Below are 26,537 nucleotides of genomic sequence, written 5' to 3' on the forward strand. Positions count from 1 at the left end.
CGTGCCCCTGTGCTGAGGAGCACGCAGCGCTGTGAACGGCACAGTGCGTGTAGGCGCAAGGGGAATGCCAGTCCAACTCCTCGACCTCTCGGGTTATTTGAGGGATGAAAATAAAAGTGGAAAAATGGTTGCATTTTCATTGCGCTGCTGCCGTACCAGCGCTCCTTGTCGTGGGCCGTCAGCTTTGCTGGGCTTTGCCTCTGTCCCGGGGGAGAAGGCGTGAAGGAGCGCTGCTGGTTGTAAGGGACAGGTCTTGCGGGGACAGGGCCTCCCTCAGTGTTGCTTAATATCCTCTGAGAAACTTTCAATTAGACCTCGGCTGTCCGGAGGAGGAGCCCTGGGCTGTGGGCAGCTCTGCGTGGCTGTGGCGCGAAGGCTAGGCCGGAGGAGCCCTGTCCCTGCAGGGGAAGGGGAAGGCACTTTCCAGGCCACCTCATGGCTGCCAGTTTGACACTGGTATCTGTGTCGGCCTTGCCATTCCACCCACCAACTCACCCGCGTTTTGCTCCCCCTGCAGCAGTTATGTCTGCCCCGTTCTGTTTTCTGGTAGGGTGTTTCTTCTTTGTCCCTTAAAAAAAAATAAAAATGCATAAACCACCCCCTCACCTCCCCACGCCCCAAGTTTAATGCTGTGGTGGGCTGTGATGGCACTGAGGCCAGCCCCAGATGGAGTCGCCGGGGTGGGGGTGAATGAGAGTGAGATGGATGCTCATGAGTGGGCCTGAAACCAGGTGGGTGTGGGTTTGGATTGACGGCACCTCTTCAGTCTCCCTGGGGAAGGAGAAGGAGCACAGAGCCATCCCCTTCCCACTGGCATGAGGGAAAAGGGTTAAATATGAGACAAAAATATTTGCTGTAAGACTTGTGCTTAGCTTACACCATTAAGACAGAATTGCCTTTATGGTGCCCTCAAGATGTGTTTTCTTTGGAAACCAGGGAAGATATACAATGTGTAATACATGTTGTAAGATATATTATTTTAAAAATCATTCATTACCACAGCAGACTCTTCACTGCAGTCAGTGCAGGGCTCTGCTTGCAAGACCCTGCAATTTGTTAGTCCTTGTTTATTTGTAGTTGGACTGAAGCAAAAATTACTTTATCACTTCAGTGCTGGGGTGTATTTGAGGCATGAAAGCATCCTTCTGTCTCACATCTAGGGCTGGGTGAGCGAATGGACCAGGTAAACTGTCTGGCAGGTATCTGCATACTGACATTTGATACATAGTTCCTTTATGTTTCTGATGTAAGTTTGATAATGATACTGGTAAGTCGACTCTTGTCTAATTACATGTTCCAAAACAGCAGTCATGTTATCTTACTGGTACAGACAACGTAGAGCACTCTGAAGCATAAACTGCAAAAAAGCACAGGCAGAAGAGGCCGAGGGGACAGCTGGAGTGTCTTCCTCAGGAATACATAACCTGACACAGTGAGACCTCACATAGGTTTGTGGAAAAAATATTCTTAACTCTTCATCTGTTAGAAGAACCAGCATGATCTGCTTTTCTTTTTTATTTTTTAATCATCTAAATCCATATGAAAATGTTCTTTCTTTGGAATGAATGAAGGACATATAAGAAGGTTGAAAATTAAAGGGGTTCATTTGTTTGCCCGCCCCCCGCCCGAAATGCTCCTTGGTATCTAGGCTAAAGCCCAGAATTTGAGTGAATAGCTTTTCTGGAAGCAGTGGCCAACCATTTTTGAGGAAACAACGCTCCAAAACACTAAGAAGCACTTGCTATTCTTAGTCTTTAATGTAAAATAATGATATTTAGTAGTATCAGAAATGTCGCTTGACATAAGAATTGCATCATAACAGAAGTGCTACTGTTCCTGTGACTGTTGTTTTCAGTAAAGATACATTTATACTGGTTTTCGTATAGCAAAACAATTAATTTTGAAGTAATTTCACATTCTAAGAAACAAAATGCTCTACTGTATCCTTTCAGCTCCTGATGGAACCCTTTTGTATGAGTGGTAGCTCAGAAGTTTATGTCAGGCTCTCAAGATACAGCTCACAAACATAAAATAGGCTAAATATTATTTAAAAAAAAATAATCTTTGAAGAGTGTGTTTTCATGCTTTTGCATTTAGTTGTTGTTAACATTGTTAAAAATTAACAAATTACATAACCTACTGGTTTTTACCGGCATTTCTGATGGACGCAAGTGCACATCAGTATACTGTCTGTGTATTACACTATTTATTTAAAGCATAAATTAGAAAATAGCAAAAACTCTAAATACACTTCATGAAAGCAGAACATGCGAAGTATAAAGCTTGGTGTGCATGGTAAATACAGCTGTTGTTTTGTAGACATGTCCTTATACGTGATAACTATTTTTGACAATAGAAAATATCAAGAGATCCAGATTCTCCTTTTCCAGTTTTAATGACGGCAATTTCACTCGGGTAGAATAATGTTAGCTCGTGGAGGGGGGGACACGAAAATCACTTTTTCTAAACGTGTAGGTATTTTTTAGAGTAGTAAAGGTACATTATTCCCTCCCATGGTAAAAAGGAAAGAAAAACATTATGACTTTGAATGCTAACAGTATTTGTCCTTGCTTTTGATTAATCAAAGAAAAGTGGTTTATACTGTCCCTGAAATGGTGTCTCTCTGAGTTGCTAGGAGTAGGAATTATGTCTGTGTGTTCATAATCGCTCTGAGTAACAGAAAATGAAAGAGACTTGAAAGGAATTTAAACAATGAACTTCCTCATATGAAGTAGTTAAAGCTGCCTGAAACATCAACTTGAAAAGTAGATGCTATTAGTTCAGTTTACAAATGAATGTAACAATAGAAAATGCAACACTATTAAAATAAGTAATTACAGATTTTTATAATACATTGATAATATCTAAATTATTTACCATCAAACCATCTTGATGCTTTTGATAACAATTGCTTTGTAATAAGCCTTAAGTAATCACATGGTGATTTCTTTCTCCACACACTCCCTGCCCATTAAAGAAAATCTTATTTGAGATACTGAGTATTAACCAACTTTTTTTTTTAAAGATGCTTGTGTTTTTTTCCCCAACTTATTTTAAAACCTTTTATTAGATAGGCTTACTTAATGGCAAAAGTACTTCCTTTTCTCCTACGTTTTATATAACTATCTTCCTTAATAAAGTTTAGAGCTAAGTCAAGCCTAATCCTGCAATGCAGGAAACCAGGATCTCGTACTGAAATTGAGCTTCTGGAGACCTGCAGGGCATGTAGGGATATGTGAGTCAGAGTCCCCGGCATTTTCAGTACAATTTATGTGCCTGGGTGAAGGACCATAGGTGAAATATAACAGAAAGTTACTAGATTTAACCCCAGTCCCAGTCATTATCCAAGTAGTAGTTAAGTTAGTTTTCACAGGAAATCAGATGGTGGTCAGCATATTGCTACCTTTTTCTATTAGTAGATAGCCTACAAAACTCATACCTGTTGGGTTACTTGTAGTTGTATGTGATACTGATCTCCTCAAAGAAGATATATATTAAAACAATATGAGAAAATGTTAGGTTGGGTGAAGAGGACATTGGTGGATTTTTATATCAGGCTTCTCATTTGGGTGAAAACCAAGCAGCTTTGGGAACAGTAATCAACTCTAACACGTTTGTGCCTTGGAGTCTACTTAGTGTTGGAAAGCAGTCTCATTTATAGTCTGCCCTCAGACGTAGGTATAAAAACCCATTTGAAATTATTTACGCACAGGTTTTTGAAGACAAATTTGGCCTTTCCTCTGTGCAAGGAAGGTAAGAATTTGCATTGTACCATCCCGCACGAATGCTGGTGTTCCCTTCTGGTGGTGTTCATACTTTTTCCATGGAAGAACAGCATGCAATTGGCTGATTTTTCAACAGTTTGCTGTCAGGTAGAGTTGTAAGTAGCATAAAGAAAGTATTTTTGAGGGCGAAACTTCATTTGTGGCATGTTTTCTGCACAGATGAGCTCTTTAGGCAGAATTTGTTGAAGTTGCTCCAACCCAAAAAACTGTAAAGTTAAGCACAGGCTGTAAAGAATTGTTTCTCTTCAGGGTGTCCCTAGTTTTTCAGAGGGATCCTTTCAACAGGAGGAAGGAGAAGGTCACACAGGGTGGGGTCCTGTCCTCCTGTGAACCCATTTAACAAAGCTGTCTGAAATGTTGAGGAGTTACTTGTCCTTTGTGAAGGCAGCCGACTTATCTCTTCTCTTACTTTCTTGCCTCTGAATTATACCCAAACCATAAGAAGATCACTCTAGAATTGTGAAAATTATCTGATTATAACTTGAAAAGATAAGGAGGTGGTTCTGCTTTGTTGGGTGGTAGCGTTTTTTTGGGGGAGGGAGGGATGGTTTTTTGTTTGGTTTTGGTTTGTCTTTTTCAGAATTGAAGGTGGAGAGGGGAAGATGCTCACTTCCAGTAATGGGTTGTGCCTAGCTGCACAGTAGTACAGTGTGGTTTTGATTATCTGGCACAAAGCTATATTAGATTAACTGGATTTCTTGTGAAGGAGTTTGAGAGGTTTTGTTTCAGTAAAAAAACTTGAATTAATATTCATTTAAGAAGCGGCAGAACATCAGCTGAATTTTAAATTTTAAAATTCAATTTTAGTGAATTTGAGACACGGCAATTCTGTGTCTTGCAACTCGTTGTAGTACTCACTTGGGCTGTTTTAATTGTGTCACTGGTACAATAAGGATGAGTATTAGCTTTATTTCTTTGAGTTTAGTGGATGCACTAGAGTGACAAGCAAAGTTTATTATCTGCTCAAACACAACCAGATTAAATTTGTAAGAGGATTTCTCTGCTTTAGATAGCATTTAGACTAAATGTCTACATAATGGGAGGTTTTCTTTCCCTTTTTTAAAGAAGTGAGAGAATTCAGCTCCTCTGCACTGCTGTGGAGAAGTTCATTAGTACAACGTGGTATTGATGCATACAATGATCAATGAGAGGGACACCTCCCCACCCCTCACCCTCCATTCTTAAAGATGGTTGATACAGTTTTTGTAGTCCAGGTAAGGAAAAGATGCAACAGCTTTAGTACTATTTTGTAATGGATGACATTTGCTTAGTTTTTCATAAACGTTTAAGACATTCAAGAATATTCTTGGAACAATTCGCTCTACATTGATGTAGATATTTCGTGTTACTTATTCGATGTAATTCTCTGCTTCCTGGGCTTTATTCGTAGAATTCCACCCGTTCTTTCTTTGGAAGGAATCTTTACTTATCTTGCCAGGCTCTTTTTTGTTGTAATGTGAGTCATTCATGAAATTATATTTTGTTTTCTTTCATAGAATATTGATAGTCATCTTAACTAAATGTTTATAAATTACTGAAATGATACAGAGGAGGTAATTTAGTGAATGGCAAAATGATTATATGCTTCCTTTTTTGAAAGCAAGTGGAATATGCAGATGTGGATTGTGAACAAAATTACTAAAATGATGATTATGTAGTGATTTTAAATTAAAGACATTCTCTCAGTGGAGCAAACACTTAGCAATAGAACAGTATGTACACCTCTCCCAGATTTTTTGTTAATGGCTCTTAATTTAAACATGTGCTTTGTTAAATCTCAAAGGCCATCACTCGAGTTCTCTCCTAACTTAGCTTTTTGTAGTTATTCCATTCAGTTTTTAATGTAAATAGAAAATCACGTGTCATTGGTGTAGGAACAGCCATCAGGAGACCTTAGGTCCCTTTCTGGCTTGTTTTGTTGCCTTCCTTGAAACTTCACATGCTTTCCTGTTCCGTAGTCTTTTCTGCTAGTCTGAAATGCCTTCCAAAATGTTCCACAAAGAAGCTGTGGATGCCCCTTCCCTGGAGGAGTTCAAGGCCAGGCTGGATGGGGCTTTGAGCAGCCTGGTCTGGTGGGAGGTGTCCCTGCCAATGCCAGGGAATTGGATTTAAGGTCCCTTCCAGCCTAAACCGTTCTATGATTCTGTGTTTCCTAATGTCAAGTGACTCTTGTGAGGTGTAATCTGTTAATGAAGGAGTTTGATAATCACGGCAGGAAGATAGTACAGTCATGCTGTTCATTTTACGGAAAATATAAATATGCCTACTATATTCAGTAGCAAGGCTCATAATATTTCCTCATACAAATTCTACTCATGTCTCTGGATGAGTTGTTGTTTAAATTCTTTGGTGTTAAACCTCAGTTTTTATGACCAAGATGAAAGCGTTCAATTCCAAAAGTTAATTTATAATCATATAAAATGGTTGGAGGTATAGGTTGGTACTGAAGTATCTTTCAAGAGGTATGATACAGAGATACAGTATGTCATGGAGATAATATTTTTTGAGTAATGGAGAAAAAGTTGCATTGAGTACTAGAAGGGCTTCAGTTAGAAAGGAGTGCTAGGCAATAGCTGTACCAACCTGAAGTTGATGGACAACTCTACAGAGGTGATGGTCAAGGCTGTAGAGGTAAGGATCCATTCATAAGGCTCAAGATGAGGAACCTGTCTGCATAGGTGCTTGACCACATCAGATGGACAGACCTGTTTGTTTACGAGCCTGCTTGTTTCACTAGCCTTGCCGCCGCCTTTGACGGAGAAGAGATAATCTCGTTGTGCTCCAGAACTTGCACGGAAGTGTTACGGGGTGAGCTGGTTTTTACCAGCCCGGCATCCCTTCTGACAGTGGCCTTCAATGGTGAGCCTGAAAGCTGCTGTTCCAAGTGGTAGGACAGACTGGCTCCATTGCTTCCAATCCTGGGACGATCTCATGCATTCTGTAATACGTTTTGGATATTGTGGGACCTACAAAGGCAGGCCAGTCCAAGGCCTGAATTCTGCACAGTTTCTATGTTTTCATGTAGGGCCATACTTGGTTTTCAGCAGAAATGTGATCCTGTTGCATTCCACTGCTGGAAGAGCAACAAAAGAAACCATATTTTTTGTTTTCTCTGTAGTTGAATTAGTAGTAGCAGAGGACATAAAGCTGTCTTCCAAATGAAATACAACTTTATAGTTGAAATCAGGTATTTTTTCTTCTCATGTGTCATCTCTCTATTACTGTTTTAGCTCTTACTCCTCGTAGGAGTTACTCTATTACTTAATACCTGGTAAGGTTGATTTCTGCATTTTTCTTAAAGCTGTGAGGCAGTGCACAACAGACTGCTCTTTCTGGATACATGACTGATGAAACAGTGTAGGTATAGCAATACTGTAAGTAGAAAAATGTTTAGCAGATAGAAGTGTCAGGCTGCGCCCAGACTGTGCAGAATGCTGCAGGCTTGCAACAGAAGTGAAATCTTCACTTTCGAGGTACTTCACAACTTCTTTCTGGCACTGAATCCCAAGCTAAAAGCCAGTCTTCTGTGAAAATATGCACAGTTGATTTAACAGCTCTTAATAGTGACTAACAGGGTAGTAGATTTTTATGGATTTTTTTCTTACTTATTAAGAATGTCCTGTTCTTTCTAATTTAAGTATGAAATTTCAAACAATAAAATATAGCCATTTCTTTTCTTGCGATTTCATAGGTCAAACTTAAGTGTCAGAGAGTCAGGCATAGTTCAGCAGCGTTTCTTTTCTTAACAGATACCGATGTGGATTTTGCTTAGAGAATGGCATCTTTGTTGTTTTAGTTTAAAAAACAGCCTTGTATTTGAACACTCAAGATATGATACTTCAGATTTATTTAACTTACAATGCAGAGGAATGTGAAAACAAGTACAGGTATGCATTGCACACCCATGCGAAAGCAAAACTTGTCAGACTAGGCTTCTAGTCTTGAATTATTTTTTAATTACTCTCCTATGCCTTCCTTCCACGTGAGTATTGAAGCCACTCTGCCAGTAAGTGATTGTCATCTATTCAAAAATAACCATGTATAAGTTTTTCTCTAAGTTGCACTGAGTAAAGAATGTTGTATTTCAACATCTTGTAGTTTTATTTTTGTAGGACGTGCACCAGGAGTCATGGTAACAATACAATAAATTGTGCATAATATGTATGTATGTGTGTGAGTGCAAGCATGCACATAAGGGATTACTGCTGCATTTAAGCAACCTGACTTCCTTCCTGGTTCTGCTTTGGCACATAATACTGCTGGGGGGACTTCATATGTCTTGTTGTAAAATTCTTGATGATGCAGTAATATTTGTTGATGGTACCATTTGAAGAAAAAAATTTGGGGGAGGTCTTCAGAGATTTGCCAGGTTGTAAGATGCTAAGCTCTTACAAGCTTTGATAATCCTCTGTAGTGTGGTTGAATGGGAATTTATCAGTATTTGAGGCATTTCTTTACTGCTTTTAGAAAATTCATTCGTCAGTTGGGTTGTTTTTTTTTATCTGGAAGGGAATTTTTAAAAAGTTAAATGACCAGTCATACAGTGTGCTTGAATCAGGAAGTTACCTTTTTTTTTTTCAGTCACCCCATTGCCTTCTCTCCAAAGTACCACCCACGGGTTATATTAGGATCATGGATTTTTTTTGGAAAGTCACTGTTTTTAAAAGATGAGGAGGCAGGGTGGTATTATTAAGATTCAGGTATGTTGTGTGGCCTTCAACTGTCTTCTGACAGACGAGAAGATATTACTCATCTGTCTTCAGAGAACTAGATCCAAGTCTTGACTAATTTAAACGTGCAACGGCAGCAGCAGAAAATGGTTCTCAGTATAGTTTTATCCCCTCTTGGTCCATCCTGCTGGTCTGCTCTGTTGCTCTCTCCTTATATCAGCTAGAAGTATTCCTGAGGTGACAGTGGTAGAAGCAGCAGTTAGCAGAAGCTGTAAGGCATTCAGATCCTCTCGGGACATGTAGATTATTATTTTTTTTTTTTTAATCCCCTTTCAAGTTTTCTTCTTTTCACCAGGCTAAACAAGCCCACTCAAAAGTCCTGGTCAGACTGTTATCTGGTGTTTTTTTTGTTTATTATGGTGATAGGTAAGATTTTAGGCATGTATTGCCAAGTTGTATTTCTTAACTTGCTCTGTAATGGATGAGGTTGTAGAAAGTGCAGTTGGTGTTTTATCAGTCAACATCTTGATCTTATAATGCCAGTCATGGGATTCTAAAAGCCAAAAAAGATGTAAAACCAATCAAATCTAGGTTTGACTCAGTGCTGTTAACAGTGATAGTTTAAAATCCCACAGCCCACTAGGAATAATGCTGTAATGATTGCAGCTTTGCTTAGCTAACCCTGATAATTCATTATGCCAAATTTTCCCCTGCTTCTCTGATAGTAAATAACATTGCTTGTTTTGTTTCCAATTATTTTAGTGTGGGAAGACGTATCTGAGCAAATCTCTAGTGACATACTTGTAAATGGTGTTTTATCACTATTAAGTAGTTTTCACATAAACAGGACTTTTTCTTACAGAAATAATTGATGCCACTGTTAAAAAAAAAAAAAAAAAAAAAAAAAAAAAGCCATACCTGAAATTTTCTTGGTATGCGTTTCTTGTCAGCAACCGTATAAAAATATTTACTTTCTGCCTTTGATCATAACAATCTAAGATGAACTATCAATGGGAAGTTTTTGCGAGCTCCTGTATGTTGTGCTGAAAACTAACATTTTCACTTTTTCGTAATTTTTGGGCAGTCCTGTAAATTTTATTATTGTCTGTCATTCATATTCTGTTGTCCTATTTTTGTGCATTCTGTGCTGGAAAATTTCCATCATATCCTTTTTCACCAGGATGCTTTTCACACTTTGCCCATGCGCGTGTAACACTTCGTGCAGTTAAGAGGACTGGAAATGTTCTTATTGTTGCTGTTGGTTTAACCAGAAAATTAGTCTGTAGGCAGGCACAAGAAGGTAGTTTCAGGCATTGAACTGGGGAGGCGCAGACTGGAGGAAACTTTGAGGTGGCCTTAAAGAGAGAGAGAGGTACCATTTTCATATATGTATGGGTAGCTATATGTACTTTATATACAGTATATATTTTTCATATGCATACATAAATAAAAAAATCTATTCAAAAATACATATTTTGTGTGCGTCTCTTTAGATCTCCAAGTATAATCTGTTACTGGTCTCAGGCTGACAAACTATTAGTACAGTGACACCCAATTACAGAACTGCAAAGCTGAGTAAGACGCAGACTTAAATTTTAGTTTCTTCTTTGGATTTTAATTCTGTTTTCCTACATATTGCGGTTTTGTAGACTCAATTTCAAGGTGTAAATAGTCTGAAATACTAACCTCTCTAACATAATGCAGCTTGCTTTACCACTGTGTTTTCTTGTGTGTGTCATGCGTGATACCAATTGCTACCTACGCTCTCAATAAAGAACTAAAAGAATTAGAAGCTTCAGGTTTTAAGACAGTAGATAATACAAGCATGTGCTTTGTATCTCTATGTTAAACTTGCATTTGGGCGCTTTGAAGAAATCTCGATTCCCATGTGGGGAAGCGTCAGCACCAAAACTGGAAGTCACTTTGTATTCTGCTTATTCAGAGGTGTTTGGTGGAAATAATTTTCTATGCATTAGCTAAAGCAGAATCTTTAATAAAAGGGTTAATCATGTCCAAAAGGCATCTCATATACCATTCTGTGTTTTATAGGTTCATGTTGAACAGATTTTTATACTAAATGTGTGACATACCTTGCAGAAAAGCTGGACAGTATCGCAGAATTACTGAAAAATGTATGGTATGGCACTTGATTTTACTCTATATATAAAGGACATAGCTCTGTTTCATAGGTTTCAGAAAAAGAGAAAAACTGTGGTGGTCTTAAGGGTAGCCTAAAGTATTTTTTACTGTGTAATAGTTCTGTATTGTCTAGGTTTGTAATTCTGTACAGTCTTAAGGAAAGTCATGTTTTTTCCCCACTAGTAGATTACAGAAGTGTAAAGATCTTACTTGTGATTCTGATGAACTGGAAGACAGGCAGGGATCACTGACCCAGGATGGCCCATACTACATCACCCTTCCCGCGAAGGCCCGTGCCTGGTTAACGTGAATTTGTCCGGCTGTGTGGGGCAAGTTCTGCCTGGTGGCAGTGTCCTGCAGAGGTGGCCTGCGCAGGTAGTGCACTCCTGACCACAGTGCAGGGGTCCTGCACTGAGGATCCTGAGGATCCTCATGAAGGCTGATAGTGGAAGCAGGTTTGGTCTTACTTCTCGGCTTCAGAGCACATACTTCTTTATTACAATAATAACCAGTTTCTCCCCAGAGAAATTAAAACTGGTTGGTATGTAGCATCACGCTTGATGTTATGAGAATGTGTGTGTAAGGAAGACTTGTGTTAAAAGGGTGTGGGAAATGGGACTGAAGGTTTCAAAATGATGCTCATGGTAAAGGCAAAAGCTTTTAGATGCTTCCAGCTTAAATTTTTGCAGTGTGCTATCTGAGAAATGATTGAGGGTTGCTCCTTTAAACTTGCACTGCACTGCTGTGAAACACATTTCTCTGTCAAGACACCTAAAACATTATGTAAGGGGCATAAGGCTGCCTTTATCCTGGGACACAAGTACTATGGTATGAGGCATGAAGTCTTCACAGGAATTATTAAAATAAAACCCAGGCCGAAAGGCTGAAAAGCACAGCACTGAACAATGCACCCTGGCGCGTGCATTCTGTTTCCTGCAGGGCTGAGTAGCTGGGTGAACGCAGGGTTTATATGGCTGTGCAACTGCTGATTCTAAATTTCAACTCCTCCTCTTAAGCAAACACAGGAATAATATAGATAAGCTGTTCTAGTCACAGAGGATGAGCTCACTGAATTGGAGCAAAGGAAAAATGTGTGATGTATCCTGTGGGAAATTTCCAGCAAGCAGATCTTAACTTTAAATTGACAAATAGTCAGAAATGTTCATTAACAAACTTTAGTACGAAGTACAAATTTCAGTACAATGTACAAAGACACAAAGAAATTCAAAGGAAGGAAGGAATGACTGCCCACTAATGAATATGAGCCAAATTTTAATTAACAGTGATATGGCTTGTTTCTGAGGTTAAAGTTGTCAGGGCTGTAATTGTTACGCTACTCGCTTTACAAAAAAAAAAAAAAAAAAAAGAAAAAAGAAAAACCACCACCCCCACCCACCCCCCAACCAAAACACAAACACTGGTTGTACATTGCCTACCATAATGTCCTGAAAGTTGGCCAAGGAAGATGAATTTTTTTCCTACTTCCTGAATTTTTGTGATAAAATGTCTCATAATGATTACCTGAAATTAGATATTTGGACAATTATGTCTTCAAGAATGAAAGAGTTCTTAATATGCAGTCATATTGCGTACACTTTGGAGTTTTTACTCATTGGTTTAGTTGTTAAATGAAAATGCAAATTTCAATTCAGTGGTACTTCAGTTGCTACTGATGCTGCTGTTTAGCACTGAACTGGTCCTTGCCAAGCACCACTTGACACTTCTCAGCCCTGCACTAAACAAGCTGTCAGCATTGTGCAAAAAAAGTTGTGTTTGTGTCCAGTGGCTAAAGCGTATCCTTCTTATTTGTCTTGCAGGCACAGGAGAGAGTGGCAAAAGCACGTTTATCAAGCAGATGAGAATCATTCATGGATCAGGTTACTCTGATGAAGACAAAAGGGGCTTTACAAAACTGGTGTACCAGAATATCTTTACAGCAATGCAGGCCATGATCAGAGCCATGGATACACTCAAAATCCCATACAAGTATGAACACAACAAGGTGAGATCTTTGCTTATTTCTGTAGCTGAAGCTTTTCCTCTTTTTATTTTTAGGAAATATACTGAAGGTCACAAAAAAATTACACATCACACAAATCATGCTCGAAGCTCAGAAGAGAAGGGCATCTTCCAGTCCTGCCTTAAGTTCTCTGCCCTTTCTGCTGCTTTGACAACACAAAGGTGCTGAGAGAGCTGCTCTTAACAAGATGCCTGTGGGATTTGTCACAGGGCAGAGGTTTAATGACAGGCTGCTGTTCGACTGTGACTTTAGTTACTCCTTGTTTTTTCCTCCCAGGCCATGCTCTGGCCAGAACACAGTCAAGCCATTCTTCTGATGTGTAGCAGAAACTTAACTTTTTAAGGTTTGCCATTAATATTACATGTGGAAAAAAATGCAAGTTATTTGAAAAATAGGTGGGAATACCTGTTTGTGTGTGAAGAAATTGTGAAATAAAATTTTCAACGCAAGGCCTTAAAACAGTCAGATTCTTCTCAGGCTGATGCTGTTATTGACGTTTAAAAGGACAAAATACATTTGAAATGTTTGGAAGGTTCATCTCTGGCTAGCCTGACTTCCTTTTTTTTTTTTTTTTTTTTAAATACTTCCATTTTAAAAGAAGAATAAGTAAAATAATTTAAGCATTCCACGAAGGAGAATGAAATGCTTAATATACATGTTAAGGCACAGAATTACATGACTACATCTCCCAGTTCTCACAGGAGTGGTGCGACTTTGTTTGTTAACAGCTCTTGAGAACTTGTTCTGATTTTTACTGTTGAGCCAATATCAGCAACTTTCTCAGGCGGAAGTTTAAGATCTCTTGCAAGTGGAGGGCTTACCTTGCTTTCAATCTTGTGAAAAGAGTATTTAATGATAATTTAGTAGTCCTGGATGAAAGTAATAATTTTTCTGATTAATTACTCAAAAGTTCTTTTATTGTATTATTTTTTAAATGTCAGAAGCTATCAAAGAACAGGGACATTTACGATAAAGAAGTAAGCTTCCCTTAACTGGGGAAGACAGTACGAAATAAATTTCATAAGATGAAAATCTTTTGTGTCTGCATATATGAAGTTTAATCATTAGAATTGAACTGCTATGTGTGTTTTAAGGCATCTTACTTTCCTTAGAAGTAGGAAAGATAAAGCTTATTGCCAGGTTAAAGAAGCTTTGTTTCTCCATCTGCATCTGACAAAGTCATTGCAGATTGTCATCGCATTGTTGGTGATGTTATGTTGCAGTAGCCAGTCTTGGAGGAGCCTGGGTTGGTGCACTGGGAAGTCAGGAGGAGCCTGTCTGTCAAAATCCGTATTGTGAACTTTCTTGAATGGAGGATGGGGGTTTTTGTGCACATGAAAAAATTTGAAAAACTTGTCCTTATTGGTAAAAGAGACTGTTGAACTTCCTAGTCTATCTGTATGCTGGAGCTGTCTAGTTTCCCCTCATCCCTCACAAATCAAAAACAAATGTGTAACTAGTATTAAAAAGAAAACTGCATTTGTATGTGTATTTCAACCATTTACCTCCATGTTTTTTGCTGTGCACAAAGCATATAGCATACTGACCTGAAAAGTTAGTTCATTGTGAAGCGCAATCATTTTTTCGTCAAAATTGGTATTGATTGTCACTTTGCCTTGGTATCTCTAAGTCTTAGTTGTAAATCAGGAATTTATTTTCCTTATGTTATACTATGGAGTGTACGTTCCGTAGTTATTGTTCAAGTTAAGACTGTTGAATTAATATAGTGTTTTTATATAGTTGGAGTGAGTCGGTTAGGTTTGGCATAGCTGTATACACATGGGCAGAGCTGTTCACTTTCTCTATATAAAAATAACTTTACTCAAAGTGGGAACCTATCTTTGTGCTCAGCTACTTGACAAGCATTCCCGTCAGTTTCTGATAAGGCTACATGCAGAGTAAAACAGAAGTCAGCAACTGACAAGGTCTCAAGGCAATTCCTGTAGGAATTCCTTTGGAAATAAGGGAGAAACCAATCTTGCTACAGCATTGAGGCAGAATGGAGGAGATTGGGATCTACTACATTTACACTTCATATACAAAGTCACTTCACTTCAAAGCAGTGAACGCCAATCAATTGGTTAATCTGCTCCTTATTTTTTTAAAGGCGGTTGAAAACAAACTCATTAGCCTAGCAGTCTAGAAAACACAGGAAGGGCACTTCCTATTAATTTGAATCTCCTATCAGGAAGTCCTATCTCTGGAGAGAATATCTCAAAGTTTGAGTAACAGCATATTTTTAGCACAGTAGTTGTTTTGCGCAATAGTTCAGAAAACTGCAGCTCAATCTGGTATTGATGTGATTGGGCCTAAAGAAAAGTGACACTTTTCTTGTCAGATTCTTCATGCTCTGTGATAGACTTCGACACTAGAATAGAAATGCTTTCTTCTTACTGTACCACTGGGAATTATTAAAATTGGAGTGTTTCGCATCTCTGAATGCTGCTGGAATTTGAAGTGCTCTCATATCAAAAAGTTGGTTAAGTAGGCAGTTACGATCTTTGTGTGCTGTATAACATCACAACAACATTTAGGTTGGATTATTTTAATATAATCAATGTAGCAAGAGGCAAGTTTCAAGTTTAGCAAGTTAGTTCTTGTGGAGTTGTGTTGGCTTCATATCCGCTAATATAACTAAAGAGGCAGAGACTGAAATATATTGTCCTGTATTATTATAATCCAGGCTGTTTTGAAAGATTTATTATCATAGTAGCGAAAGTCAATTGAGAAATGTAACTGTTAGTGTTTAGAATCTAATATCTCAGAACTGATGGTAGAGAGTTATAATGTGAAAGGCACTTCTTTTTTGTGTTAAGCTTCAGAATATGAGCTCTAGTGAGGTTTAAGATAATGGGTGAGGGTGATCTCTTCTCTTAGGAATTTCTGTCATAGGAAATGGTGGCTTATGGACTGGTTTTTAGTTTCCTTTTGGGTAAATGTTATTGTGCTTCCGTTACTTATTTTTTAACTAGAAGTTGTGAGTTTTCATATGGTTCTTGAGTTTTAGAGTAAGAAGTATTTTATGAAATATGGGAAAGCCTTAGTTTTTAAAAAATGCTCATAAGCAATTCTCAAAATTGCCTGTCTTTGCAAAATTTTGTGAGTGTACGGTACTAACTCATGAACAACCACAGATATAAAAATGCACATTTTTTTAAACTAAAATACAGGTTTATATTTTTTACAATTTGTCTTTTTAGAAAGCTGAACTGTGTATCCATGCTTCTGTCATTCCTTTCAAATACTGACATAAGAAGACCGTTCATTTTAATCTTCTAAGTTCTCACATTCCCACTGTTCTTCATAATGGCTTGGAAGCCTTTCCTTCAGAGAATGTAGTGTCCATTTCTCCTTTTCTGTCCTTTCTTTTTTTTTTTTTTTTCCACGTCTAACATTACAGAAGGTGGGGAGTATACATGGGTAGCTTTTTTTCTCTCGTCATTAAGAAGTTCTACCAAATCTATTACTATACTATACAAATAAATCTATTACAATACTAAACATCAACTACCACTGTTACCCTGTACTGTTCCTTTCTAATGTACCTTCCAAAACACAAGTTGCCTCTGCTCTAGCAGACCATACCAGGAAGGTGTCACTGTGAGATGATTAACAGGCAGGAAATCTTACTTGAATCCCATGCCTATAATTTCCTGTGAGACTTTTAAAATATTCAGAACAAGATAACTAATATAAGTAATAGTGACAGAACAGGCTAGAAGAAAGTTTTTAAAGAGGCTGAAAGCATAAATGCAAGTTTTATTGTAGACCTGGATGTTTGCTGTTAAGTTTCTAAGAGTGTATTCTGCTGAAGTTGTTTCTGTATTTGTGCCTATTCCCTCTAGGGAACATTTTGCAGTAAAAATAAGCAGATATGGGAAATGCTTTCCAAGTCTGAAATCTTACTGGCAGTCTCTTCAAGTCCATGTTTACCTTGTTAGATTGTTTCTTCTAAGTCAGAAAAATCCACTGAAGCAAACAAAAATACAGACAAAAGTAGGACAACAGGAGTGAGTATGGAGTCAGATGGCATAAATTTTTATCTTGGGTAAACTGTTGGGGGTGTTAAGTGTTCTAGATCTCTGTGGTGAAATTTGATGTTAAACAAACTCAGGTTGGAGAAAAGGGTGTCCTGCAGTCCTCTTACCTGCTATGCAAAGAGTGTGAAGGACTGAATCCAGCACAGGAGTGTGCAAACACTGGGAGGGTTATTGACTGTCAGATGATGCAGAATGTGTGGCATTTCTGGCCTTTTTGGGGGAATATGTTTTCGGGTTTTGTTGTTTGGTTGGTTTTAAAATTATGTTCTTGCTATGGTGAAATGAAATGCTTATTCGTTTGGAACAGAGATAATCAAGTGGCTCTTCAAGCAGATGGAGAAACCCAAATGGTGCCATCTGCACAAACAGTATTCTGCAGCATCTCAAACTTGGAGCAGAGGACTTTATAGCAGGTTACAAGAAAAGGAGATTTATATTAATAGTGTAAGTTAATATTTAATGTATCCTGGTGCTCGGTTAGTATTTAAGTACTCTCAGATGTTCTTATTCAGGCACTCAAAACCAAAGAAAAGTTTCCAAATAAATAGGAGCCTTGCAGAAGAGTTAAATGCTTCTAACACTGGGAAGCTCCAGATGCATTATTTTGGCAAGCACTAGATTGCTGCAGAGCTGGCCAACATGGAAGAGAATATAGTTAGATTTAAAGTATCATGGTCCTTTAACAACATGTGTTCCGCTACAGGAACTGAAGATAGCTTTTTTTTTTTTTTTCAGGAGCCGTAATGTCAGGTAAAACCCATTTCCCCGACAGCCGTGTTTCCTCCTGTGAGGTCATTGATCAGTGAGCTTCAGGGGCTCCAGTAAAGCCAGGAACAAGTTCCTCCTGAGTGCTTCATAGAGTGTCCTTTGTGAGGACTTTGACAATCCTAACTAGATCCTCAGCCTCTCCCCAGCTGTCTTTCTCATCTTTTAATCAGTCTTCTCCTGCCAGTCATTTACTCCTCTTGTGCCCTGCCTTTCTCTCTGGCACCTCTCCAGTCTTATGTACATTTGACCTCAGCAGGTCTTTTTCTTCTTACCTGTGGCCTTACCATTTTGTCCTACAGTCTGCTGTTTTCTTTCTTTTCCTTTATATTTGAATAAAAATTAAAAAACAAAAAACAAAACCCAAACAAACAAAAAAAAACCCCAACCAAACCCCATACGTTTAGTAATTTATATCCTGTCCTCTTTCGTCTGGTTCACTCGCTTGCTCTCTATTTAGAGCAGAGGTGTCTTGTGCTTGTCTGTTTTGCTCCAATGGATTTGTATGTTGCTTGTTTCCTCTGTTACATTCTGATTAACTGATTAACTGTTCCATATTCTACCCCAACAGAAGTATGAGTTTTAGATATTTTTCCAAGGGTGGGGGGAAGAATGATTGTGTATCAAAAGTAAACTAGACAAGCAGGGTTGAATGTTCCTATGAAGAGCTGAGAATATCTTTATTTAAAATAAACATAGAGATAAATGAACACGCTTCCTTTCCCCAGCATAATAGGTAATTTCATTGATATGAAATAAAGAAACTCTCTTAGCCTGCAGTTCAACATAAAATTAAAAACTAAATTTTAGCTACTCTTTTTGCACAGCAAGAGGATTTCTTCCTTCCTCCTTTTATATTTCAAGTGAAACTCTTTATTTTTTTAAATACGACATTTTAAGTGATTTAACTGCCCTTTGCTAACGGGAAGTGATAAGTCATACACAAAAACACTCATGTGGGGCGTGATGTCCGTGTTTTATCTTTCCCATTCCACCATTTTACTGTTTCTGCTAGTGCGGAGAAGTATGGGTGGTAATAATGCTGGCAGATTCTTGTGGATTTTGCTGCCACTCGTACACAGGCTGAAGGACCATAAATATAGGAAAACAGGCTTCTAGCATTTTTTTCTTTCCTTTCTTTTGACTGTTTAACTTTAGATATGTTTGTAGTTTAGTTATTTTGCTTGCAGAGCATATTGTGTGTCGTAAATAAAATATGCATGTGAGCATGCTCTCTGACACTGAAAATGTGAAACATGCTCAGGGCAACTTTGGTATCTAATTTTAAGGTAATGAGATTTCTACTCTTGAAATTGTTTTGAATTTCTCTGTAATCAACATCAGTTATCTAAATATAGGTATTTATACAATATAATTTTATACATAAAATATATAAACATAATGATATGCAAGTATTTTCTGGAGGAAAATACTTAACAATAATAACTTCATAATGATTTAATTCCTTTCTACAGAAGACATGCTAAAGTTATCCAGCATTTATTTCTGAAGTAATTTCAGACTGAAATATTTTTGTCATATTTTCCTCTGAAACTTTGTGCAAATATTTCCTTCTTGCAGTAAACTCATCTGGGGAACTCACGGATCCAGTTATTTTCTGTTTATGTGATGTAGAATGACTAAAAATTCTTGAAATCTCATGTCTTCATTGTTCATTTCTAGTAACACAGAAGTTGCTTGAAATAAGGTTTACTTCAATGGATTAATAAATCTTCAACTAAAATGGACCATATTTTTCTGCAGGTTTTGTCAGTCTCTTGTTCAGTTTGAAATTGCTATGTGGTAAAGTTACAACGTCTGAGATGCAGGAAAGCTTTGTCTTATAATAAGATTCAGCTTTGGCTTAGAAAATAAGCTAATGTTAAGCAAAAGAGTCGTTTTCAAAAAACAAAACAAGACACGCTGCCCTTCTTTTTCTCAAGTATAATTTGTATTGTGGGATGTATTGCACGATAGAGGTATTCACATCATTCCTTTCATTCTCTACTTTTTCTAAAATATTATTTTTCTCTTTTTTTCTCACAGTTAAGATGGGTATAAAGTCTGCGCATGTGAAGTTGATTACATATTCTTGCTTCAGCAGTCCAGTTGCGTGCCTGCATGTTTTCAGACTACGGGCCCGTGTAGCTCCACTCTTAGACTTTGTATTGACTTTGGGTGATTGCACAGAGGTGAGGCATGAGGCAAGAGTCCAGTGTTTTGCTTCTGGAAGAGTAGGTTGGCAAAGGGAACTCTTAAGCGTGACGCTAGTTGTGTTGTGTTTTAATTTTTTTTTCTAATAGCTTTTATAACAATCAAAGACAAGGCTGTTGCGTGCTTCAGCTTTGGCAAAAAAAGTGTACATGTCTTGACTGGAGATTGTTTAATGTTTTTTATTCAGTTATCATAAGTCACTTCTGTGAACAGTCTCAAGCAGGACAAGAGAGAGCTAAATATTGAGTTGGAGGGGTAGTAACTACCAAGAGTTGCTTTTAATCCTTCCTGACGTTTCTCTAACTCTCATGTGTCTCCATTTCCTTAGTCCGTATGATATATAAGAGTTAGTGGGTGCTTAGCTGGGGCAAGTGATACTGTAGAAAAGGTGTTATAATTAAGGTTTTTTTCCTGTTAATTAAGGCTGTTTCATGATGATGACTTTCTGTTTTTCTTAGTGTGACGTATCAGCTGGAGTTAGAATTTGGCTTGCTGTTTAGTTGTTAACCTTCTAAGCAAATTTGTAGATACAGTATAGTAATAGGTTGCATGTACATGTTTTGCTAGTTTAGAGTGTTACCTGAAAATTTCCGAAATGCAAATTGTGTCCTGAGTTGTTTATGTTTGGAGGTGCTCTCTACTTTTAGGTATTGTTTTTTTTTTGTAAACTGTTGGGTACTGAAGCTCTCTATATGTATTGTAGGCAGTACAAGCAAGTAGATGAGTGCTGCTGTTGTGTGAAGATGTTCTTTGCGTCTGGTCTCCAGTCTTTATCGAGCTGGTTTTTTTGTTTTGGGTTTTTTTTTTTTTTCAGCTGTAAGCAAAATGCTACCAAATGCTACAGGTTTGATGAAAAGGCAGCTGCCTATCACTGTAGCATAAATAAGCCTTGTGCATACCTGCCTCCCTTGTGGACTCCGGCATAGCCATATGCTGGGTGGAGGAACAGTGGGGATGTGGCACAGAGGAACAGCTATTGGCATGATCATTATGTAAGCCTCATAAATCCTATCGTGTCATTCGGGGTTAATTACACCATGGCTATTTTGGTGTTTGTTTCTGTTTATCCAAAGAACAGAAAAACACAGGGATGGCATTTAATGTTGAGTCACTATCTAGTCTGTATCTATTTGTAATCTACAGAGATCTTACTCTGTATGTTGTCAAAGAGCAGCATCGTCTTGACTTTTGGAAGTCTGACTGCAGACTTGTTTTTATAACTGTACCACCATTTCCACCACCCCCCCCGCCATGTCATACTGTGTTTGTGAAGAGGTTTAGAACAAAGTGGAAATTACATTCTTATGTATGTGCTTGTATTAGTGCCTGCCTAGTCAGTTCTGATTAGATTTGACGTGGCACAGTAGTTTCTTCTTTACTACTGGTTCTGCTCAACTCAGTGCTTGGAACTGTAGAAGCATGGTAGCATCCATTACTCAAGGCTTCTTCAAGGATCATTTAAAGTAGAAATCTGCCAAGTATGAAACAGACCAGACATTCAGTAGTTTTTACACCCACAAGATTCACTAAGTATTCTCTCAGACTACACTGGCAACTTGCAGTTGTGCAGAAACAGGATTCGTGCCCCATGTAAGAATTTTAAAGGGTTCTTCTGATATAATAGCAGTTTTCTGCTGTTAACCAAAACACTCCTGAACCTAGTGCAGATGCAAAGGTAGTATCAGCTACCAGTTTGCTTTTTTAGTAACAGAAAAGAATATGTAGTTTGGATTGCAAGAGTGGTTTTTTGTTGCTTTGTTTTTAACTATTTGTTGTTTTTATTAAGGGTACCATTAAACCATTAAATAAAAAGTACATTTCTGTGTCTTAAGCACTAGCAGCATAGGTACAAATATCATTTGAGAATAAAACTAATGCCAGACTGATTCATTGTACCAGCATCTGAAAACTAAATTCGCTTCTTAAAGGCACCCATCACAATCAAATAGGAAGAATTGTGGTGCAATTTTAAGCTTTAGAGGGCAAGCTTCCCCCCTCCGCCCCCACCCCCCCCCCCCCACCCCGTGTCATAAAACCATGTAGTCAGATAAAACTATGATTTCTGGGACATAATATTTTTGAGAAACTTTTAATGTGCATTTTTATATGATTCATTTGACCCTGTGCATTTTTTTAAAGCTGCTTTCATTCAAACTCTGTATTGAAAAAGGAGTTCTTGAAGGCTGAAATCTTCTGCAGTAAAGCTATAATTACTTTTCCTCGTAAACCTAGAACTTTATAGGTTTCCTTTAGTTGTACTTTCCTCCTTTTCTTTCTTTTACTTTCTCTGTCAGTCGAACTTTTAAATACTGCCTTGACCTTTGAAAAGTTGAAAGAGTAAAAATGAGGGATTGAAAATAAAGCCATTCAAAACAGTGCAAACACATACCGGATATTATAAATTCTATTGCAGCCAGTAGCCTGCAAATAAAAAGACAGGCATGGGACAGAATGAAATGTGACATTTTTTCAAAAATGTTTTATGGATTTTTTTCAATTTAGATGTGGAGTAACAATTTGGGGAAGAAATTAACTTCAATACTTATCCTCTTTTTTGAGAAAGCTGGAGTTTTTTCATCCACTTGCCACTTTGTAAGCAGGTTTTGAAAATTCTTCTGCAGTAGAAGTGGTGAAGTGGTTCTTTAATGATGATGATGGAGGAGCCATGAGTATCGGACTGAGACATCCCTAAAAGACATGAAGAAGGTTTGACTAGTGCGTGTACGTACTGTGGTGTATGCAGTATAAGATAGGTTTTTGTTAAAGAAAGTTGGAATTACTTGTCTGATTCAAAGATGCTCATAAGAGAAGGAAGGTGTCCAAGGCTATGAGGAAATTGAGGAATGCATGAGTGGACAGATCTTCTCAGAGTCTGCAGGGGAGTCTGCATACTGAGAGTAAGGTATTTCTTCAAGGGAGAATACAAACCATGCAGGTGTTGCCTAAAGTGGGGTCAGGAAGTTTCTAAGGACTCTTTTATGATTTAGAGGTTTTAAGTTTATTTGTGTAGGCTTGTTAGTTTTTAGAAACGTGTTCTTTTAGAATTTGTGTAGTGATGCGGTGTTGTGTATAGTTCATTTATTGCTTGGAACTCAAGTCTTCCCGCTCTTAGAAAGGAATCTAAATAACTATTGGCATTTTTCCAAGCTGAGTCGTGGAATTTCTTAATTTCACCTGTGGCTAGTTCTAGTGCAACTGTCCAGGAGAACAAATTGTGCAACCTTATTATTAGACACATTGTGAAAGGCCTCATTTCAAACAAAAAGTTATTCTGCAGGGCAATATTTATAAATAAAACCATCCTAATCAGAGAGCAGCATGGCAGTACAGCCTTGTAGCTAATGTCCTGCTCGTGTGATAAACAATGACTTGCACTGCCTGCCCTTGCTGCAGCGGAGTACTCATTCACTGCATTGCAAAATGTTTTAAACAGCAACTCCCTCTTGTGAAAAATTACATAGGTTTTCCGCATCCCTGTTTCAGAAAAGAACTGTGCATTTTAAAGAAGTAGATTTTTGAGGATCTAATATAAATGACTGTGAGAAGCTGTAGCTCACTTGCTCGCTAGCTCCGTTGTTTCCTGATTCCAGTGGTATGTGTATGCTCTTACTGGTGTGTTTCTGCCTATCTGTCCCTTTTTGGAAGCTCGTCATCTTTTGTGGTCTTCCTGTAGAGCTTCCTGTGCACTGCTGTCTGATGATACCATATGAATCAGCAATGTGGGTGGTGTTCTGCCCATCTGGCAAATAAGAAAACAGCAACAATAATATTTTTAATTTGTCTTCATTGAAGCTGGTACTGTTCAGAGAGTTACTTTTTAAATTTGCATTGGGATGCTTTCTGTGATCCAGTAGGTCTTTTTCGATATATCATCTACTGACGAGGGTATGTGGTAGAAAACAACCTTTTATGAACACATCCCAAGCAGATGTTATAACTGTCTGGGTGTACTGAACCAGACACGATCTACGGAAACCTTGCCAACATAAAATGCAATCAAATTCTGGCTGTTCAGCATTTTAATGCAATTTTTCATTGTGTCCCGCATTACTGGTTTAAACTACATGAGAATTAGATTTTACAAATTCTTTCCTCTTGGGAAAGGAATGAAAATTGGATTTCTCATATGAAAGTACCACAATGAGAGGAAATTTAAATAAATATGCCTTGAAGGGGGTTTGGTGGAAGTGCGTGTGAAGGTAGTGATGTAGTTGATACGTAGCTTGAATTGTTAAGAACCTACTTTTAAACTAAGCGTTAAGCCCTGAAAATAGTTTTGTTTAGCGATGCTTCTCCTGCATTCAGATGGTCTTATTAAGTCATTATTCTTTGGACACGGTATGGTTATTTCTTAATAGGGTCCCAAATAAGCTTTTTCCCTAACACCCTTTTTTTTGGGGGGGTTGGTTTTTTTTGGCCATTCTAGATTTGGCGATTAGATCTCTTTTTTCATGTTAAGGTTTGTGTTTTATGTTGGGGTTTTTTTTGGTGGTCTGTGTTTTTTTGGTTTGTTTTTTTTTTTTTCTTTCACCTTGGGTATTCTCCCTATCAGATCTTGTGCAATTCTATTCTGCTGAAGAGTGCAAGAGGAGGATAATAAACAAGAACTGTTACACTGCTGTGTTTTTTACCCGGTTCCTGTATTGTTTTTGAACTCCTAGACTTCTTGAAATTTGGTGAGTTTCTCAGGAGAGTCTTAGTTTTCTCCAATAGTGTGGATCACACAATTAATCAGATGGGATCGTTTGACATAACTTCGTATGGCTGGACAAAATGTGCTTAAGATGGCTGTGGAGTACAGGCTTCCTGACGTAGTTGCATTTTCCGGCATCTACTTTGCAGAGACAGGGTTATACCAGCTGCAGAGTTCCAGGGAATTTTACTACAGTGCTGGTTAAAAATAAATATTTCCAAGTGGCTGAGGAACCAAAGAGAAAACAATGCCATAATTTTGGGTCTGCAGTTGGCAGCATGCACAAAATACAAAACATGCCTTCTATAAGCTACACAAAAAGAAGGGACAGTAACTATCTCTTCCTTACTATGCGCACAAATGTAACGCATGCTTTTGCTATGAAGTAATTTTGTCTTAGAAACTGGCGTTCATAGATACTTTGAAAGGCTGAATAAAAAAATGTGCTTAACCAGAACTCTACCACACCCCAAATTCAGACATCTGCATTTGTCTCTATCGCCTAATTATGCCTCACTGCATCAGCAGATGAATGTAATGAAAGTAACAAGGATAAATCTTCACTGTCACAATATCTTATGCGTGCCAGAACTGTTAGAGTTTATAAATAAAATCAGTAACTGAGCAAAGCACCTTCCTCTGCACTTCATAGCAGTTTTTTATCCTCAGCACAACCAATTACAGAATAAGGGAAAGGCTCGCGCCCTCTGAAATGTTTCTTTTTCAAGAAAATCTTGCCATTCTGAGCGTTAGTCTGTGCTGTCTTTCATCTTCTTACACCTTCTCGCTCTACAGAGCCCTGTGCTGTTAGAGACCAATGGGTAGGTCTGATATATTAATAACTAGAGAAATGAAGAACAGTGCTGGAAAAGTGCTCAAAGCTATTGCTGGGAGACTGTTCAGAGGTAGATCTTCTCCTCCCTCCTTTCCAGCCTGCCGGACTGTGGCTCCCCAGCCTCTGCATGCCTTGCCCCCCTTGCAGTGACACTCTTCATGAGCTGTCCCAGGATGACCCCGCATCCCATTTACAGCAGCAAATCATGAATGTGGAGCAGCAGTCGCATGCCCAGCACGTGCTGCCGTGGATCACCATGAGTTACACAGCCTTTTTGAGCTGGGTTCTCTTGCCCCTGTGAGTGAGCTGTGGTAGGCTGTAGGGATCCTGTCTTCGATCCTTCTCACTTTCACTGGCTTGCGCAGCCAGTCTTGCCAGAAGTGCTTGTGCTTCACCAGAAGTGAATATGCTTGATTATCTGGGTGATTTGATCTAAATATCCTATAGTAATGCCTTAATTTGTTTTACTTGCTTAGTTTACTTAATTTTAATAGCTAGCATAGCTGCCAATGCGCAAATTGAAGCAGCATATCTAAGAACCTAAATATGGATCTTGGATAGGATCACACAGCATTTAAATCAACATTAATGTTATCTACTTTAAAAATAGAAAAGTTTAAGCAAATGAATTTGAGTATGGTGATCATCTCTTCCCCCACCACCACCCTTTTGACCTTCATATAAAATAAAACTGTTTACTCCCTTTATAACATCATTGTACCAAAGTCTTAATCATACTAGTTTGGGATTGCTTCAAAACCTGTACGACTGCAGAAGTGAATACTGGAATCACGTGTTTGTGGCTCAGTGCCTTGTGCCACTGTACAAGCATACAGAAATACATGCTGTGCATACAATGGAACTGGTTCAGATAATCGCCTGCAGGGTTTTTGGATATATGCTACCCATGCCCAACCTCAGGATCTCCACTCTTACCTCCAGTCCCATGCAGTATTTATGTTGTGAAGGTACAGAGATGCGATTAGACCCTTTGATGAAGTAGGGAAAGCAGAGCAGTGTCTGCCAGATCTGTTAGCAGCTGATGAAAGTTAGGTCAGCCCAGAGGATGTGCTAGCTTAACTTGGAGTAGTGCCTGAAGCTAAAAGCTTCAACAGTCAGGAGGGTGTAAAGATGATATATGCACCTTATGCTTTACTCTTTCTTTTGTTTCTTTTTTTTTTCTCCCCTCTCTGTCCACACCTTTATTAAGTGCGTCAAGCATATATTGGTTGGCTAGCTTTCTGGGTTTGACCTCAGACCTCACATGCAACAATAAAACATTCCAGAAAGTGGCAGTAAGGCAACACCAGACCCTTTTTGGGTGGCAATTTTTAATGTATATTTCTTCACTGGTTTCTCAGATGTTGCAGGTAATT

The 26,537-nt window shown here is 38.4% G+C and overlaps 1 protein-coding gene across 2 annotated transcripts in view; it reads left to right on the forward strand.

Moving 5' to 3' along the window:
* The window catches only part of LOC128902254 (guanine nucleotide-binding protein G(q) subunit alpha-like), a 133,548-nt gene that overhangs the window by 32,380 nt on the left and 74,631 nt on the right, over positions 1-26,537 (forward strand). Inside the window, exons 1-2 of one of the 2 annotated variants that reach the window (XM_054184851.1) lie at positions 9,880-10,592; positions 12,412-12,596. In XM_054184851.1, coding sequence (XP_054040826.1) covers positions 10,586-10,592; positions 12,412-12,596 — 192 coding nt within the window. In that variant the 5' untranslated portion in view covers positions 9,880-10,585. Of the gene's footprint in view, positions 1-9,879; positions 10,593-12,411; positions 12,597-26,537 lie in introns of those variants that run through there. The other variant, XM_054184850.1, reaches the window with a different exon arrangement.

The sequence above is a fragment of the Rissa tridactyla genome, chromosome Z (assembly GCF_028500815.1).
Source record: "Rissa tridactyla isolate bRisTri1 chromosome Z, bRisTri1.patW.cur.20221130, whole genome shotgun sequence".
NCBI classification, from domain to species: domain Eukaryota; kingdom Metazoa; phylum Chordata; class Aves; order Charadriiformes; family Laridae; genus Rissa; species Rissa tridactyla.